This window comes from Equus caballus, chromosome 3 (assembly GCF_041296265.1).
Source record: "Equus caballus isolate H_3958 breed thoroughbred chromosome 3, TB-T2T, whole genome shotgun sequence".
NCBI lineage: Eukaryota > Metazoa > Chordata > Mammalia > Perissodactyla > Equidae > Equus > Equus caballus.
The window spans coordinates 667,329-688,248 of NC_091686.1; the positions used below are offsets into that span (position 1 = coordinate 667,329).

General features: G+C 36.3%; 1 protein-coding gene across 1 annotated transcript in view; it reads right to left on the minus strand.

Annotated features, from left to right (window-relative positions):
- The window catches only part of ITFG1 (integrin alpha FG-GAP repeat containing 1), a 266,617-nt gene that overhangs the window by 55,610 nt on the left and 190,087 nt on the right, over positions 1 to 20,920 (minus strand). The window contains exon 14 of the mRNA XM_005608247.4: positions 5,653 to 5,731. Coding sequence (XP_005608304.3) covers positions 5,653 to 5,731 — 79 coding nt within the window. The remainder of the gene's footprint in view (positions 1 to 5,652; positions 5,732 to 20,920) is intronic.

Genomic DNA, 20,920 nt, shown 5'->3' on the forward strand with positions numbered 1-20,920 from the left:
TATGAAAGGGTATATGCCAATAAATTAGACAATCTAGAAGAAATAGATAAATTCTTAGAATCATAGAATCTTCCAAAACTGGACCACGAAGTAGAGAATTTGAATAGACCAATCACCAGTAAGGAGATCAAAGTAGTAATTAAAAGCCTGTGAAAAAATAAAAGTCCAGGACCAGACAGCTTTCCTGGTGAATTCTACAAAACATTCAAAGAAGACTTAATACCTATCCTTCTGAAACTCTTACAAAAAATTTAAGAGGAGGGGAAGCTTCTTAACTCATTCTACAAATCCAACATTATCCTGATACAAAAAGCAGACAAGAACAACACAAAAAAGGAAAATTACAGGCCAAAATCACTGATGAACATCAATGCAAAAATCCTCAACAAAATACTAGCAAATTGAATACAACAATACATTAAAAAGATCATACATCATGATTAGGGGGGATTTATTCCAGGGATGCAGGGATGGTTCAACATCTGCAAATCAATCAACGTGATAACACCACATTAACAAAATGAAGAATAAAAATCACATGATCATCTCAATAGATGCAGAGAAAGCATCTGAACAGACATAGCATTTATTTATGATAAAAACTCTCAATAAAATGGGTATAGAAGGAAAATACCTCAACATAATAAAGGCCATATGTGAGAAACCCACAGCAAATATCTCAATGGAGAAAAACTGAAAGCTATCCCTCCAAGAACAGGAACCAGACAAGAATGGCCACTGTCACCACTCTTATTTAACATAATATTGGAAGTCCTAGCCAGAGGAATCAGGCAAGAAAAAGAAATAAAAATGATCCAAATTCGAAAACAAGAAGTGAAACTGTCACTCTTTGCAGATGATATGATTTTATATGTAGAAAACCCTAAAGAATCCACTAATTAACTTTTATAAATAATAAATGAGCACAGTCAAGTTGCAGGATATAAAATCAACATACGAAAATCAGTTTTGTTCCTATACACTAAAAACAAAGTAGCAGAAAGAGAAATTAAGAATACAATCCCATTTACAATTGCAACAAGAAGAATAAAATACCTAGGAACAAATTTAGCCAAAGAGGTGAAAGACTTGTACACCGAAAACTACAAAACATTGTTGAAAGAAACTGAAGACGACACAAAGAAATGGAAAGATATTCTGTGCTCTTGGACTGGAAGAATTAACATAGTTAAAATGTCCACACTTCTAAAGCAATCTACAGATCCAACGCAATCCCCATCAAAGTTCCAACAACATTTTTCACAGAAATAGAACAAAGAATCCTAAAATTTATATGGAACAACAAAAGATCCCGAATAGCTAAAGGAATGCTGAGGAAAAAGAACAAAGCTGGAGGTATCACACCCTGATTTCAAAAGCTACTACAAAGCTATAGGAGCCAAAGCAGCATGGTACTGGCACAAAAACAGACACAAAGATCAATGAAACAGAATCGAGAGCCCAGAAATAAACCCACACATCTATGGACAGCTAATTTTCGATAAAGGAGCCAAGAACATACAATGAAGAAAGGAAAGTCTCTTCAATAAATGGTGTTGGGAAAACTGGACAGCCACATGCAAAAGAATCAAAGTAGATCATTATCTTACACCATGCACAAAAATCAACTCAAAATGGATTAAAGACTTGAATGTAAGACCCGAAACCATGAAACTTCTAGAAGAAAACATAGGCAGTACAGTCTTTGACACCGGTCTTAGCAGCATTTTTTCAAATATCATGTCTGGGCAAGGGAAACAATAGAAAAAATAAACAAATGGGACTACATCAAACTGAAAAGCTTCTGAACAGTAAAGGAAACCATCAACAAAATGAAAGACAACCTAACAATTGGGAGAAGATATTTACAAACCATATCTCAGGTAAAGGGTGAATATCCAAAATATACAAAGAACTCATACGTCTCAACAACAACAAAAAACAACAAGCCGATTAAAAAGTGGGCAAAAGATCTGAACAGAGTTCTTTCCAAAGAAGATATACAGATAACCAACAGGCACATGAAAAGATGTTCAACATCATTAACTATCAGGGAAATGCAAATCAAAACTACAATGAAATATCACCTCACTCTGCTCAGAATGGTTATAGTTAACAAGACAGGAAACAAGTGTTGGAGAGGATGTGGAGAGAAGGGAACCCTCATACACTGCTGGTGGGAGTGCAAACTGGTGCAGCCACTATGGAAAGCAGTATGGAGCTTCCTCACAAAATTAAGAATAGATCTACCATATGACTCAGCTATTCCACTGCTTGGTCTTTATCCAAAGAACATGAAAACACGAATGCATAAAGATATATGCACCCCTATTTCATTGCAGCATTATTCAAAATAGCCAAGACTTGGAAGCAACCTAAATGCCCATCAGGGGATGAATGGATAAAGAAGATGTGGTAAACATACACAATGGAATACTACTCAGCCATAAGAAATGATGAAATCCAGTCATTTGTGACAACATGGATGGACCTTGAGGATATTATGGTAATTGAAATAAGTCAGAGAGAGAAAGTCAAATTCCGAATGATCTCACTCATAAGTAGAAGATAAAAACGACAACACACATGGGGCCGGCCGGCCCTATGGCCGAGTGGTCATGTTGGGGCTCTCTGCTTCCGCGGCCCAGGGTTTCGCTGGTTCAGATCCTGGGTGCAGACATGGCACTGCTCATCAAGCCATGCTAAGGTGGCATCCTGCATGCCACAACCAGAAGCACTCACAATTAGAACATACAACTATGTACTGCGAGGTTTTGGGGAGAATTAAAAAAAAAAAAAGATTGGCACCAGATGTTTGTTAGCTCAGGTGCCAATCTTTTAAAAAAACCCAGAACAACAACAAACACACACATAGCAACAGAGATTAGACTGGTGGTTATCGGAGGGGAAGGGGACACGGAGGAGGGAAAAGGGGTGATTAGGCCCAGGTGTGTGGGAATGGATGGTAATTAGTCTTTGGGTGGTGAACATGACATAATCTACACAGATTCAAAATATATTACAATGTACACCTGAAAGTTATATAATGTTATAATCTAATGTTACTGCAATTAAAAAAAAGAAAAAACACTGGGCATAAATGTCCATTAACAAGAGAACAGGAAAAAATCCATTACTTTAAAATATTTTGTAGGCTAGAAATTATTATAAAATGGCACAGTTTATTGTTTCTCTATTGTTAGACATTTAGATTTTCCCAGTTTGGTACTGCCTTTTATTTTTGTTTATGATTTTTTAACATGAAATTTATGCATTCGTTTGATTTGTGAATTCAATTGCATTTATTGTTTTGGTAGATATCTCTCCTTTCCCTTTATGCTTACAAATTCCTTTCCACTCCAGGGAAGAAGTAAAGATAAATTTAGTAAGAATAAACCCAATGTTCCCTTATTGTTTTGGGGTAGATTAAAAAGAAATCATGGTAAGGAAATAATCTTCCATTCACTTAAAAAAATACTAATGAGTAGTGAATATTACTAGAATGGGTTTTCAGTTTCTTGTAAAATATCCTATTAGGCGTCAATGTCTGGTTTGTAGCAGAGGTTCAATAAATATTTTTTTTAGCGAATCACCAATCACAGAATTAAAAAATATTTCTGACATCTAATTTTAAAAGTAATAGTTTTGATATGCTTTGATTTGCTATAAAATTTATCTTTCTTAAAAATCAAATTTAAAAGGACTAACATAGTATATAGTTATAGAAATGTACCAAGTAGGAAGTGAATCTCTTAAATTCTTGGTCCAGGATAAACGTTAAGAATTTGATGAATATTCTCCAAGATTTTTTTTCTATGAAGTGAGAATTATTCATTTAATTGCACAGAAATAAATGCACGTAGATCTTTGCTGTTGTATTGTTGTATTATATTGAAAAAAGTAAACAATAGAAGATTGTCTAGACTAGTTATTGTATCAGCATTCAAAACAATCCCAAAACAAATTAGGACTAGCTATGCGGACAGACATGGGAAGATTTACACAATCTATCAGTATACGAAAAAATAAGACGATAGGTCTTAAAAAATTTGATCTCATTATGATAATAAAGAGATTCCCCCCATTTTAAACCATCAGTGCAATCCTGAGATAATCACCTAATTGACGGTGTTAAGTAAGCAATTCTTTCAAAATAGAGATGAATTTAAATTGTTAGTATTTTAGATAGAATTTTTCATTGAGCTAAGTTTTTGGTTTTGAGTATGCTGGCTCTGCCTAAGTTATAGTAGCTTCATGAAATGAAATAAGTAATTTCATCTTTTTTTCCTATGTTCTGGAATATCTTACCTAGCACTGAAATTATCTGCATTTTGAAAGTGTAAGAGAACTAACTGACAAAAGATAAACCAGCTGGTCCTGAACCTTTTTTGTACAGTTTACTATGTATCTGAATTAAAGCATAAGTAATTTGTACAAATAGTCTATATCCTTATTTATTTTAAATTTCTTTGCCTGACAGTGGTATACTGAAGTATTAGACTATAACTGTGTTTGTCAATTTCTCCTTGAATTTTTTAAACCATTTTGTTTTATGGTATGTTTCTGTGCTGAGGCAGTGGTATGACTGAGAGTTCTAAACGTGTACAATTAGCCAAAAAGGAAACTCACTCTAGTATATTTGATTTATGTTTGGCCATTATATAAACTGAGAATGACCCTATAATGAGTTCTTCCCTTTTGTCTGGTCCATAAAAATGGAGGAATAACAGCAACTCTGTTTATCCTTCTTCATGATTAGGACTCTAGGAGTCTCAAAGAAGCATATAACATGTTAGGATTCCTTTTCTGATTTAGTGAACTGAAACAGTCCCACTTGTATTTACTGTGATTTGGATCTCATCTGTCAAAAGCAGACATAATTGCTTAGTCTTATTTCCTTTTTGTCTTGATTGCATTTCCCTTTATTATTTATTCAAATGTATAACTAGACTCTTTTCTTTATAATCATATACCAAAAAACCCCCTATATAGGGGCCGGCCCCATGGTGTAGTGGTTAAGTTCGTGCACTCTGTTTCAGTGGCCTGGGGTTTGCTGGTTCAGATCCCAGGCGTGGACCTAGCACTGCTCATCAAGCCATGCTGTGGTAGGTGTCCCACATATAAAGTAGAGGAAGATGGGCATGGATGTTAGCTCAGGGCCAGTCTTCCTTACCAAAAACAAACAAACAAACAAACAAACCAAAAAAACCCCACAACAAAAAAAACCCCAACTCAAACAAAAACCCTCTATGTAATATTCCAGCTTCTATTCCACATATGAAAAAACTAGGATTAGTCTAAGCCGGATTCCTACGTTTTAACTTCTTCTAAGATGAGTTTTATTAACTAATTTACCACTTCACACTTTGATGAAGATAACTCAAGTAATTTCTCCCAATCTCTGTTACTTCAACTGAAAAATAAGGCAATGATTTGGCTCCATCATAAGAGGGATATATTAGGAATTACTATTTGTCATGAAGACCTTTTGTCATCTACCAATGTAAGTCTATGGAAAGGCTAAGTATAATATAAAAAGTGGACATTTTATAAAGGGCATGAAAACATGATAATTTTTGTTACCTAGTTTATTTGGCCAATATATTGATTAAAGGTGCTTTTACATATTAAGGATATCGTATCTTGTCTTACCTGAACCGTTTTTCAGATATCCATTTGCATCTACAGTTGTATACATGATATAAGGTCCAGGTTGATTTACTCCAAAGGGCTGCAATAAAAAATGAATAGTTAAGCCTTGGAAAATAAGTGAAGCATTTGAAGTTTCAGGCAAATGTATTACAAATAAAGTAAGACATTCTTACATCTAAGTCTTACATAAATGGCAGTTACTTAGAGAACATTTCCATAAGTAGATAATACTTTAAAAGAAAACCTGTATTAGTAGAAAATTCTTAATATTTTAAATGATTTGATGATTGCATTTCTATGGTTCATTAATTTTAATAGATATTTCTAAGACTTAATATCATCTCTTCTTTACTATATAAGGGTGAATATTTTAAGGAAAATTTTCTTCACTACTTTTGGTTCTATGTAGAATAGAGCTGTGACAGTTTTACTATGACATTTCTGTTGATTACAGCATTGCTTTCCCCTTCTGGGATGGACTGGACATAGATTACATTTTCCCACTAAAATAGCAAAATAAATAAAATCCATCCATAATAATTAGAATGGAATGAAAAATACTGATGAGTAGATTACCACAGTAATCTCCTGTACTGGATTTAGAGAATACATTATTTTCAGTTAAGAAAAACATCATTGGCAGAGCCTAGTCACAATGGTGAGGTTTATCTCCAACTTGTATATTGTTCCATATTTCTGGGGCATTCCTCGCACTTAGACAGGATGATTTATTCTCTTTAGAAATCAAGTCTATTTAAACAGGGTATAAAGAAACCAATATCTGCAAAAGGTATATGAAAAAGAGACGACAAAATGGTCAAGAGATGCTGTAAACACTGCATAGAATTCAAAATTCTACTGTTCTCAATGAAGTAGGAAAAAGTTCATAAAGACATTTAGATAGTCTAATGATACACTAGAAATGATTTTCCTCTAGGATGACAGGCAAGAAATAATTAATTTCACTGGTACTACAACTATCTGATTGATATTGTAAGAACTTTAGAAATCCACATGCTTTCAATGACCATAAGAAAACAGGTTGTTCTAAGAGGAATTACTCATAAGACATTACTAACTGAATGAAGACTCATGAAGAATATCACAAAAGTAATAAAAACAAACTTGTTAATAAATTATTTTTATGTAGAAAGCAGAATATTACACTTTGTAAAACATACTATTTCCATGAAAGTTACCAAAATTCTATATCTGTATTAATGTTTTGCAAGAGAAAGCACTGTTCTTTAGATAAGCAGTTTTAAAGCTTAGAAGTTAAACTATGGAATTATCTTTCTCATGCAAATATTCATTTTTTTCCTTTATAGTTTTATCATATATTTCAATATGTTAAAATATATTTGTTGCTTTGCATGCTTAGCAAGAAACATTGCTAATGTACTATATACTTAACATAAAGGAGGTCATCTGTCCTAGGTTTGTTTGTTTGGAATAGGGTATGCTCTTTTATTCTTTAAACTTGTCTCATTCCAGTGAGGCTGAGAGATAACATTTATGAGGCTACGTTTATTACTCTGCTATCATCTCAAATTTACTTTATTATCCATAGTCTAGTCTATGTACCGGAAGACTGGTATCTTGGGCTATCAGCACTGTTTTCGGTGCAACTTCCCAATTATATTCTTGAATATTTTTTCTAATTCACACTTGGAGAATTTCATACTATTATCCACAGTATCTTACTTTACAGATTTATTTAGGCAATTTTTACCTTTCTTCCCCTATACTCAATTTAAAAAATCAGGTCAAGCAAGTCTCTCTTCTGAGTCCTAAAGCTGAAGTTCACTTCTCACCATGGGCCAGTGACTCTAATATTTGAAGACAAGATCCAAACATCCAGATTTGATTCCTCCACACAGTGGTTCAGTGTGGGGCAAGGATCCATGGGGGTGGTCACAAAACCCCACTGTAGAAAGGGTGACTAATCAGCAGCAGCACTAAACTGCGGTTATTCAGACTTGGGTATTTCGACAACATTTTCCTGAGAATGACAAGTGAGTCTGTCACTTTAGGAAAATGACTGACAGTATTTGTTTCTAATAATAAAGTTTGAGCTTCCAAACGAAAATTGGAATTTTGGAAGACTTGTATCCACCACTGTGAGACTGACACATTAAAAATTTAAAACCTTTTTTGATGAGATCAGTGGTGATATTAACAAATGTGTTTTTAAATATTATATAATGAAATGTGTCAACATTAGGAAGATCTACACACCTCAGTAAACCAATATTTTCCAAGTGACCAATGCATGATGTTACAAAACCATGCATGGATAAAAGACCATTTAAAGTACAAGATAGACCAGTGAGTTTTCAAGTAACAGAGAAGAGGAGAAGCACTTCTGGAATGGAATGGTATAGTAAGGGCCTCAAAAAAATCTCCTTCATAAAAGCAGTGAGAAAACTGGCAAAAATTTTCAAAATAATTTTTTCAGAATTCTGGAAATCAGCCAAAGGTTTGCAAGAATCTGAGGAATATCTGTTGAAGAAAAACAACTGAATCTTGATAAGAATATAGTAGTCCTACCTTAAACATGGTTTCACTTTCTGTAGTTTCAGTTACCTGTGGTCAACCATGGTCCAAAAATATTACATTGAAAATTCCAGAAATAAACAATTCATAAGTTTGAAGCTGCGCACCATTCTGAGTAGTGTAATAAAGTCTCACGCTGTCCCACTCCATCCTGCTCAGGGCATGAATCATCCTTTGTCCAGCGTATCCATGCCATGTATGCAACCTGCCTGTTAGTCACTTAGCAGGTGTCTTGGTTATCAAATCAACTGTATGTTATTGCAGTGCTTGTGTTGAAGTAACCCTTATTTTATTCAATAATGGCCCCAAAGTGCAAGAGTAGTGATGCTGGTAATTTGGAAATGCCAGAGAGAAGCTGTAAAGAGCTTCCTTTTAAGTGAAAAGGTGAAAGTTTGTGACTTAATAAGGAAAGAAAAAAAATCATACGATGAATATGCTAAGATCTATGATAGCTTTTATTATAGTATATTGTTATAATTATTCTATTTTATTAGTTATTGTTGTTAATCTCCTACTGTGCCTGATTTATAAATTAAATTTTATTGTACGTATGTATAGGAAAAAACACAGTATATAAAGGGTTCAATATTATCTGTGGTTTCAGGCATCCACTGGGGGTCTTAGAATGTATCCCCCATGACTAAGCAGGGACTCCTGTCATGCACTTTGTTGTGTTTTAATTTGCCCTATTCCTATAATGCTCTCCCTAGCTCTGAAGTAACCTTGAAAGCCAACAGCTTTGAACTCAGGAAGCTATGAAAATGAATAGCCTAGCAGCCAGTGGGGGTGCAGAATAGGTTGAGAGCTCCCCAAAGCCCCATCCCCAGAGAATTGTCACTATTTGATCTATCTGGCAGTTTCCTGAAAAGCTCCATCCTTAGTATTTGTCTTTATTTGGCCAGACTGAGAGCTTGCTCGGTGTGAATAGCTCTATCAAACTGGAACATTTGTTAAAAACAATCATTAGCAACTGTTTACACTGAAGCTGCATGAGGTAGTGTATCAATTCGGGCTAATAAGCAGTTGACCAAATCTTAAAAGAAAAATGTGAACGAGATGTTCAAAGGGGGTGTTTTGAAAAGCTCTGACATATTCCTGGGAATCTAGAAAGCCACACATGTGCAACACTGTTTTCAGACAAAAGACCTAAGAAGGCCCTAGTCTCTCACCTAATCTCTCATTTAAGGAAACCTCTGTCCAATCATAGCTGACCACTAAGCTAACTGAGTAGGAACTTCAATGGCTACACACAGTAAAGAATAAAGACTTTACAGGATTAGTCCAGGAAAGTCACTGAACAAACAGCAAAAACAACAAAAAACAGGAGCAACAACAACAAACAGCAACAACAACAAACTCAGGGAAGGGATTTCCAGGGTTGAAACATTATTTAAAATGCCCAGTTTTCAAAACAAAAAATTATGACACACACACAAATAGGAAAGTATGGGTCAAACATAAAAAGGTAGTCAGTAGAAACTGCCCTCAAGAAAGCCTAGATGTTTGACTCATTAGGCAGAGACTTTAATTTAGCTCTTACATGTTCAAAGAACTAAAGGAAATCATGTCTAAAGAATTGAAGGAAATTATAAGAACAACGTCTTACCAAAACAGAGCATCAATAAAGAAGTAGAAATCACAAAAAAGAAGTAAATTCTAGCTTACAATAACTGAAACGAAAAATTCACTAGAGAGGGTCACCAGGAGGTTTACATTGGCAGAAGAAAGAATCAACAAATTGAAGATATGTCAATTCAGATTATCCAGCCTGGGGATCAGAAAGAATAATGAGGAACGTAAAGAAAATGAACAGAAACTCAGAGACATACAGGGCACCATGAGGAATACAAACAATAATGGGATTCCCAGAGGAGAGGAGAAAAAGAAAGTGGCAGAAAGAATACGTGAAGCAATAATGACTCAAACTGCCCAACTTTAAATACATCAATCTGAACACCCAAAACCTCAATGAACTCCAAGGAGGATAAACTTGAAGAGATCCACACCAAGACACATCACAGTCAAACCCCACCAAACACATCATGGTCAAACTGTTGAAGGCCAAAGAGAGAATTTAAAATGCAGGAAGAGAGAAGCAGCTCATTATGTACAAGGGATCTTCCATAAGATTAATAGCTGATTTCTCATCAGAAACCCAGGAGACCAGAAGGCATTAGGATATTCAAAGTGTTGAAAGACAGACCGTCGACCATGAAGTCTAAAATCCAGGAAAATTATCTTTCAAGAATGAAGGGGAAATTAACAGATTGTGAGATAAAAACAGAGAGAATTTCTTATTAACACACCTGACCAACATGAAATACTGAAGGGAGCTCTGGCTGAAATGAAAGTACCTTGGTAACTCAAATCCACACAAATAAAAAAAAAGGTACCAGTAGAGGTAACTAAAGGTAAATATACTAGATGGTATAAATGTATTTTTGTTTGTAGCTCTTTTCTGCTATCTAAAACACTACTGCATAAAGCAATAATTAAAAAATCATGTCATTGGGCTCATAATGCATAAAGACGTAATTTGTATGACAATACAGGCACAAAGGAGGGGGGTAAACTGAGGTAGATCAGGGCAAAGTTTGTTTATTTTATTGAAATTAAGTTGGTATTCTTTTTTTTTGAGGAAGATTAGCCCTGAGCTAACTACTGCCAATCCTTCTCTTTTCGCTGAGGAAGACTGGCCCTGAGCTAACATCCATGCCCATCTTCCTCTACTTTATATGTGGGACGTCTACCACAGCATAGCTTTTGCCAAGCGGTGCCATGTCCGCACCCGGGACCTGAACTGGCGAACCCCGGGCTGCCGAGAAGTGGAACGCGTGAACTTAACTGCTGTGCCACTGTGCCGGCCCCTTAAGTTGGTATTAAAATGACTAGATTGTTTCTAAGTTAAGATGGAGACTGTAATTCTGAAAGAAACCACTAAGAAAATAACTTAAAAAATAGAGTACAAGAAACAAGGGAATTAAAATGACAGCCTAGAAAATATACAACACAGAAGAAAACAGTAATGGTGTAACAGAGGAAGAAAAAAGATGTAAGATATATAGAAAGAAAATAGCAAACGGCAGACATAAATCCTACCTTATCAGTAATTATAGTACATGTAAATGGATTAAACACTGCTATCAAAAGGTAGAGATTAGCAGAATGGATAGAACAATATGATCCAACTACATGCTGTCTATAAAAGACACACTTTAAATTCAAAGACAACAAATAGGTTGAAAGTATAAGCATGGAAAATATACCATGGAAATAGTAACAAATGAGAGCTGGAGTGGCCATACTAATATCAGACAAAATAGACTTTAAGACAAAAATTGTTACTAGAGACAAAAAAGTACATTTTAATGATGATAAAAGGGTCGATCCATCAAGAAGACATAACAATTATAAACATAAATGCAGCCCCAGTTCCCTGGGGACAGAAGCTCCTGCACTTGGGGCCCTTCTGGACCTTGACCTATGTACCTCTTCCATCGGGCTGTTCCTGAGCTATATCCTTTTATAATAAACCAATAATCTAGGAAGTAAAAAACCCCCAAAAACAAAAACATAAAACATAAGTGCACCTAACAATAGAGCCCCCAAATACATGAAGAATTGACAGGAGAAACAGACAATTTAACAATAATGGTTGGATACTATTATAATCATTATTAATTATTATTATTATTTTGTGAGGAAGATTGGCCCTGAGCTAACATCTGTTGCCAATCCTCCTCTTTTTGCTTGAGGAAGACTGTTGCTGAGCTAACATCTGTGCTGGTCTTCCTCTATTTTATGTGGAATGCCACCACAGCATGGCTTCATGAGCAGTGCTAGGTCCATGCCCAGGATCCAAACCTGCGAACCCTAGCCTGCTGAAGCGGAGTGCATGAACTTAACTAATATGCCGCTGGGCCAGCCTCAAATCATTATTAATGATCAATATACCAGTTTCACTAATGGATAGAACAATGAGGCAGATGATCAACAAGGAACTAGGAGACTTGAACAATACTATAAATCAACTAGACCTAGCAGATACAACTAGAGAACAGCACACCCAACTCCAGCAGAATACATATTCTTCTCAAGCACACATGAACATTCTCCAGGGGGAACCATATACTAGACCATAAAACAAGCTCCAATAGGTGTAAAAGTACTGAAATTATACAAAGTATGTTCTCTTACCACAATGGAATTAAATTACAAATCAACAAAAGAAAGAAATCTAAGAAATTCATAAATGTATGGAAATGAAACAACAGACTTCTAAATAACCAGGGGATAATGTATTAGAGAAGGAAAAGTTCATTGGTAAGGTTTCAGATCTCACATTACAACTAACCTTTAAGTAACTGCCACTTGCTGAGTTTCGCTATAGTATTATCTGAACAGGATATGAAATCTTCCCTTTTTCTACTATACATCTGTGTGAAGTTAGATTTTTTTCCATATGTTTCAACCCAAACAACAAAAAACTAAATGTAAAAAGAGATGTAAGAATCTTCTGTCTTCTATTATGCTAGGTGTTAAAGAGATTTGAAAAAATGTAAAGCAGTGCTGCTCTTCCCTAATTTTTTAATTTGGAAAATACAGGGCTTTTTAAAATAAAACATAGATTGTGTTAACATGTAATGGGTTTATTGTTATTGCTAGAGTTAATAAAACCATTTAAAATTATTTCAGTGTTAATTTCATATAGAGTAATACTGATAGACATAACTCACATAAAGAAAAATTCTTTGGGGTCCTCAGACCCAGAAGTTTGAGAACTGCTGCCCTGTACCATGTACATAATGAGTAATTTGATTCCTGCTTTGCCCTTCCCAACTGAAATGATATGACTGGTACTTGTACCTGTAAGTCTTTTGGTTTCTTACCCCATATGTCAATAGCATTACATTTTTCAGAGTTTGTTTTTACCCCCCCAAATAGTGCCATTTATTTCCCTATGAATGTCCAGTACAAAATGTACTAAAAATGGTGATGCTTACACCAAGTGCCAAGACATGTAGAATTATTTTTACTTTGTGTCTCTTCTAATACAGTTGGGGTGCTACGAGTATTGCTGTATCCTTTTTTTTTTTAAAGATTTTATTTTTTCTTTTTCTCCTCAAAGCCTCCCAGTACATAGGTGTGTATTTTTAGTTGTAGGTCCTTCTATTGTGGCATGTGGGATGCCACCTCAGCATGGCTTGATGAGCGGTGCCATGTCTGCGTCCTGGATTCAAACTGGTGAAACCCTGGGCCGCCGCAGCGGAGCGCACAAACCTAACCACTTGGCTATGGGGCCGGCCCCTGCCATATCTTTAATACCTCTAACATACCTGGGTTACATTAGTGTGTTCCAAAGAAAATCTCAATTTTTAGAAATTTATAATTTGGGGAGTGATTATTTCTATCCTTGAGGAATTTTCAATTTAAAAGGATTAAGAATTTCTGAAACAATTAATTCCTCTAGTTAAGTATTTATGCACACATCTTAAATTCCTTTATGTGAAACCTGAAATACTAATATGCCAGGACTCAAACTATGGTATCAATCAGCAGTGATGACAACACATCTGTCAAAGTTTCATGTAACATCTTTCTCACACTTCTCTGAAATAATTTACTTATTTGTTATAGAATGGATGTTTGTCTTCACAAAATGCTTATGTTCAAGCCCCAGCTTCTAATGTGATGATATCTGGAAAGTCAGCAGTGTTAGTGATGTCATGAGGGGGGCTCTCATGATGGCATCAGTACCCTGATAAGAAGAGGCACCAGAGAGCTTGCTCTGCTCTCTCTCCACGTGCACAAACCTGGAAGAGGCCATGTGAGCACACAGTGAGAAGGTGGCCTTCGACCAGCCAGGAAGAGAGTCCTCATGAGCACCTGACCTTACTGGCACCTAGATCTGGAACTTCCAGCTTCCAGAACTGTGAGAAAATAAACTTGGATTGTATTTTGTAATGGTGGCCTGAGCTGACTAGTACAATAATCTAAGGACTATGAGTTATTCCATATATTTCACGTCATGAGAATATTTTAGGTATTAGCTTTCCAAATTCTGAAAATAAGAATGTAGTTTTTAGAGTCAGAAAATCTGACTTCAAATTTCTCCTCTTCCACTTATTTTCTGTGTGGCCTTCAGCAAGTTATTTAACTTCTTCTGCTTCAGTTTGCTCATCTTAAATTAGGGATAATCACATTACCTATCTCATAAGACTGGAGTGAAGACTGAGTAAATGTGTAAAATAAGTAGAACAGTACCTGGCACGTAGTAAGTGTTCAATATATATGCACTATTATTTTTTTATTTTGGCAAAGTAAGTTAATGTCTTTTTTTGGTAATGAAATCTCATTTTCAATTTTGTTGAACTACTGAGTGAGCAAAATCATTTCGATCAAAACCAGAAACATTTACCTTCTCGTTTTCTTTAATGTATTGGAGGATTCTAAAACTACAGGAATCATTTATTTGCATGAATGTATGTTTTATGTTTAGAATGAAATCCAACTTCTGAGTATATACAATCGCTGTGTAAGAAGACAAGGTTGTAGCTTACAGCAAAGCCCTTTTCTAGAGGTCCAGTGCTCTGGTTTTCGAACTTTAGCATGCCTCAGATCCAGCTGGTGGGATTGTTAAACTAGAGATTCACTGGCTATATCCCAGATGTTCTCATCTGGTAGGTCTGGTGGAGCCTGAGAATGTGAATTTCTTACAAGTTCCCAGGAGATGCTGATGCTGGTTTGGGGACCCCTTTGTAAGACCCACTATCTATTGGGATGACAGTTTGTATACTTTATAAAAATTGGCAGCTTGTGAGAATATTCAGTGTAACCGAAATATTTTTATAATGATTAGATTTGACTACATACAAGAGAATAAAACCATTAATTCAGTTGAGCACACAAAAAACAATGTTCGAAACACTTTTCATTCTTTTCAGTTGATTTTAGTGGTGCAGAAAACTGTCGTCTTAGTAGCAATGCTCCATTGTCAACCAACACAAATGCAAAGGAGTGAAATGAGGGTTCACAGAACTGAAATTTCACAGATTTGGAAGGCAGTTAGAGAGAGATTCAAGTTGGGATCATTAGGAAGCTTTCTGAATTGTGAGATATCATCTGCAATGTTTAGATTTATTTTAATTTATTTCCCTCTGAAAGGTATGCTCTTAAAAGCATTTATTCTATAACTGTTTTCACATGCTCTATACTATTATAACATCAGCATACTCATTTTTCATTCTTAACTACACAATAAAACAGCATGATCTTTTCCTCTTAAGGGCAAACTTAAGGCTGTCTATCAGCTAGGTAGGTATCTAAGTGAGCTGTAGGATCTTGTTGGATTAGGTGTGGGAGCAGAATTGCCTTGACAAGCAAAGAGGCAAGTCGAATACACCAGAAAATATAGATATTTCAGCATTAAATAGGCTTCATTAAAATTTACAAGCAAATTTTAATTTGCAAGTGACAAATTCAGAGAAAGGGAAGAAACATGAAGAGGGGGGCAGTCTTACCTTGAGCAATAAATACAGAGCATTTCAAATGAAAGAATTCTGTAGTTTATGTAGTATCACAAAAGACTGTTTAAAAACAACTTAGAGGGAACATCTCAGAAAAGGAACCTATCTGATTAAATGGATAATTAGGGTGCTGGCTTAAAAAGGCAGGTGCGCTAGTCGAACACGTAGCAGATCAGAGAAAGATGAAGCAGATTTTACTTTCTCTTGCAGTTGTTATTTCAGCCCAGGAGTTGGCAAACTTTTTCTCTAAAAAGCCAGATAGACAGTAAATATTTTCGGCTTTGTGGGCCATAAGGTCTTGTGCTGCAACTACCTAACTCTGATGTTGTAGCATGAAAGCAGCCATATACATGTGTAAATAAACATATACATACGTAAATAAATAAATAGTGGGCTATGTTTCCATAACATTTTACCCACAGAAACAGGCAGCAAGCTGGATGTGGCCCATTGGTTGGAGTTTTCTAGCCCCTATTCTATCCAACAGGAGAAGCAATAAGGCAGAAATTATAACCTTCTAACTAGTTTGTCTGATACAGACTTAGCCCTCTACACAAGGCTAATAAGCTGATCATATGTTTTTATGTTTAGAAATGTTTTCCACATACATGGGGTAAGGAAAAGGTACTTAATATACACAGGGATACTTTTAATAATATATAAAATAAGAAATTTCTTTTAACTTCCTTTAGTAAGTGAATAATTATGAAGTTCTTCAAAAAGTCATGACACAGTTTCCTCCTTTATACAGAGACATCTAAGTCCCTGAGTTGAACAGAAAAAGGCACAGGGTTATTTTCCTGGCTTGTAAGTGGTGGGAACAGGCATGTCAAGGTGCTTAGGCACGGACTTGGTGCTGCTCTTGTGGTCCTTAGCTTCATTTGAATTTTCCAGACCCACTTTTGAGGATACAACCTATGGTAACTGGTATGGTAATCTTAGTTGTCTAAGTGCAAAGAGTTCTTGCTTAATGAAGTGAACACATACTAGAGTTTCTATAAAATGAACTGTTTTCTCTGAGAATTTTTTAAATTTTTAAATTAAAAAATTTTTTTTTAAAGATTAGCACCGGAGCTAATAACTGTTGCCAATCTTTTTTTTTTTTTTCCCCTGCTTTTTCTCCCCAAATCCCACCCAGTACATAGTTGCATATTTTAGTTGTGGGTCCTTCTAGTTGTGGCACGTGGGATGACACCTCAGCATGGCCTGATGAGCTGTGCCATGTCCGCGCCCAGGATCCGAACCAATAAAACACATGCCCGCCAAAGCAGAGTGCGTGAACTTAACCACTCGGCCATGCGGCCAGCCCCTCTCTGAATTTTTTTTTAATGAAGCAGAAACATATTTCCATGGAAAACATTTAGTAAAATGACAATACATTTTGGTAAGAAGTGATTAAGACATTAGCTATTCCCATGGAATGCCGAGCGCTATACCACATCATCTAGCAAGCTCACTTTCTGTGTGAAAATCTGAGTACAAATCTCTCACATATTGTCTACCTTTCCTTTTAAATGTCATTTCTTTATTTTTTTTATTTTTTAAAGATTTTTATTTTTTTCCTTTTTCTCCCCAAAGCCCCCCAGTACATAGTTGTCTATTCTTTGTTGTGGGTCCTTCTGGTTGTGGCATGTGGGACGCTGCCTCAGCGTGGTCTGACGAGCAGTGCCATGTCCGCACCCAGGATTCGAACCAACGAAACACTGGGCCGCCTGCAGCGGAGCGCGCGAACTTAACCACTCGGCCACGGGGCCAGCCCCTTAAATGTCATTTCTAATATTTGTTTGAAAGAATTCAGAAAAGTTGAATGAAAAAAATTAGTAATCTCTCAATTTTTCCACACTGTAAGTAAAAAAGGGACTACATTTGGCTCCTTTTTTTCTATTCTAGGTTGTGTCATACTTAATGCAGTTTAGGTGTTGTATTATACAGATTCTTTTTAACCAACTGTCCCCTGTATGCCTGTTGACTTATATATAATCAGGGTTGGCATACCTGTTTTTTCTTCAGAGACTATCTTTTTCAATAGCTTGGACAAATCTTGGTGGTTTTTATGTCAGTGTCAAGTACCTGATTATCTAACGATTTGTTTCAAGGTCTGGGGCTCCTACAATGAAGACCAAGTATATTCTACAACATTGGCTCTGGATGGTAAAACAAAATTGGAAGAACTTATAAGAAATATTATTTTAGATAAAATAAATATTAATTATGCAATATAAATTTATGATTCTAAAATATCAGAAAAATAGCTGACTTACAGTATGGACTTTATTTTTCTCAAAGCGCATCTCTGGTAGGAAGTGCAACTACTTTACTACTGAAGGAAGATTTCTCTCCCCTCCTGGCAATAGCGCAGCCAGTGAGAAGTGCTACAGCTCATCCAATGAGAAGCTGTTGTCACCCTGAACCGTTATTTTCCCTCAAAGAACTTTCATTTAGAGCAGCCCCACCCTACACCCTTTTGCTCCATAAAAGCAAGTCCCTTCCTTTGTCCCTCTGGATTTGCCTGCGGTTCACCATAGCATGCACATCCTGATTTGCAAGTCTTTACTGATCTCAAATAAACCCATTTTTGCTGGCAAAATAACTGGCTATTTGTTTAAGGTCAACAATATAAAATCCTTACTTATCTCTTAGAGATACACACTGAAGTATCTATAGAATATAAGACATGATGGATTCGCCTTAAAATAATCTAAGGGGGGCTGTGAGTGGAATAAGCAGGAGGTGGGGGTATAGGTGAAATAAGATTGGGTACATGACGACAGTGTTGAAGCTGGGTGGTAGTACGGGCACAAGGAGTTTTATTATGCTAGTCTATACTTTTACAGATGCTTAAAATTTTGCAAAAAAGAAGTTAAAGGAAGAATTCAAGGTAAAGAGCAATAAATGACATGGAGGATGATACATTGATAAAAGCCCTGAAGTAACATGGACACAAACTTTTAAGATAAAGCAACACTGACAAAGAACCTCAGTGGTGCCTGAGGAACAGTGGGGTACAGTCAGGGAAGATCGGAAGGAGGGATAGCCAAGGGGTGCAAAAAAACTTTTGGATATGATATATTGTTTGTTATAATATATATAGCCATTAAAAATATATTGTGTATATATATATATATACACACACACACACACAATATATGTCATGACATCAAATTGAATATATGAAATATGTGCGGTTTACTGCACGTCAATTGCACTGCAATAAAGGTGCAAAAATAAACAAGAAAAATAAAGCAATACTGATAAAAATGCAAGGAGAGTTTCTGCTTTCTGGTCTGACATGTAAAGAGCTTGGAAATCATCAGTCCTATCCTCACAACAACAACAAAAAAGCAGAAGAAATGGAAAATCAACTCTTCTCAGATTCATCAGAAAATTGAGGTCATAGGGCAAACTACTCCCAAACTGGAGCAAGAAAGGCAGATGCGCAGAGTCAGAGCCTCCTGAGAGCAAAAGCCCAGGAGCAGAAGACTGAAACTGGAGCCAGTGCTGGTTGGAACATCTGAACTGTAATTGAGAAATTGCTAGAGGATCAGTGTGAACTAGTTAGCTCAAAACTTGGGGGGAGGGGGGAGGCAGTCTTAGAGGAGCCCCACGCTTTTGTGAGTTTTACCTCCAGAAGTGCAACAGATTCTCAGGGGGAAGATTGGAAACAAACAAACAAACAAACAATACAACTCTCAAGCTTCTAGCACAAGGAAGGGAAAAAACCATTTTGAAATATGCCCAGAGCTCTTTGTTCTCCTTAACAAACGCCCTCAAGGAAAACTATTTTATCAGAGCTTAAGTGACTTGGGTTTTACCAAAACCTAACCAACCTGGCAGAAAGGAAACACCCACCTTCAACACCCTCTAGGCTTCCTGTCTCCACACCAAACCGCAGATCCAGGAAGCTTAGAGAACACCAAACAGGAAAAATACCTAAAAATCTAAACCTATGCATGTCATAGTCAATCAGTGGAAAATCAAAGACAGAGAAAATCCTGAAAGTAACCAGAGAAAAAGAATGGGAGAAAAGATGACCAGAGGTCCATATAAGAGTATGCTATAATTATGAATACTGATTTGAGGTTGAAGAGTATGAATCAGTGGTGGTACCAATATGCAGGGCTGTATATATCTTTTTCTTCAGAAATGCCCAGTAGCCTAGGTCTAGGAGTGAACAAGAGGGATAGCTCGACTAACCCAGGGTTGTAATTTTGCCAGGAAGGTGCAGTAGAAGGAGAATGCTTTCTGAGAGTTAAAGGTAGTGGCAGAAGTGATGGTTGATGGATGGTAGCTAAATAAGGAGGGAGGTAAAGACAAGAGGGGCCTGATACAGGTGAAGATACTAATGGTCTTAACGTTGAACAGGTAGAGTAATAAGAGAGAGGGCTGGAAAAATAGGCTGTGGTCAGAGAGGTGAACGGATGGCACTGAGATTTCAAAAGTAAAACAATTCTGGTATATAAGGTCTAGAGTATGGCCATGAGACTGAGCAGCTAAAGTTGATTAAGAATGAAAAACTCTGGGATTTTTGAAATGGAGATGAAAGAATCTGGGTGGGATTAGTTGCTGACCTGAATAATTCTTTCCTCTCTCCATGTATGAGACAGGTTGCCTGCATCAGGTGGGAACACATAGGCAGCAGAAGAGCTATTTAACTCTTACATTAACTCGAGGTAGAGAATGTCGTATAATAACTACATTTTCCCTCTCAGTCTCACACTGGGTCATAACTAACATGATAACACTTCTATTATGATCAAATGGATCTGATGTCAAAACAATATGAAGAAGATCCACTTTTTCATGAAATAATTTCACAAGTGGACATACATTTCATATATGGAAAACTGGGGAAGTACAGCGTGCATTCGTTTCTTTTAGGTTGTCATAAAATTGTGATCTATCATATCAGTGGGGAATGAAAATGAATATGTGAGGGGCAATTCAAGAGAATCTGAAGTTCAAAGAAAGTAATGAATAGATGAATGGGAGGCAGACGTATCACCTGCAGAAAAGCCCGAAGCTGCTGGACCGTTAGAGTAACCACTGTAACAACAGCTCTGCACGCGGGATTCCACTTATGGGACTTCCCACGATTCTGTTCTCCATATGATAGAGGTGGCTTTTATTTTAAGATAGAAAGAATGGGAGCTTTATTCATGTTAGAAGTATAATCTGCCTTAATCATA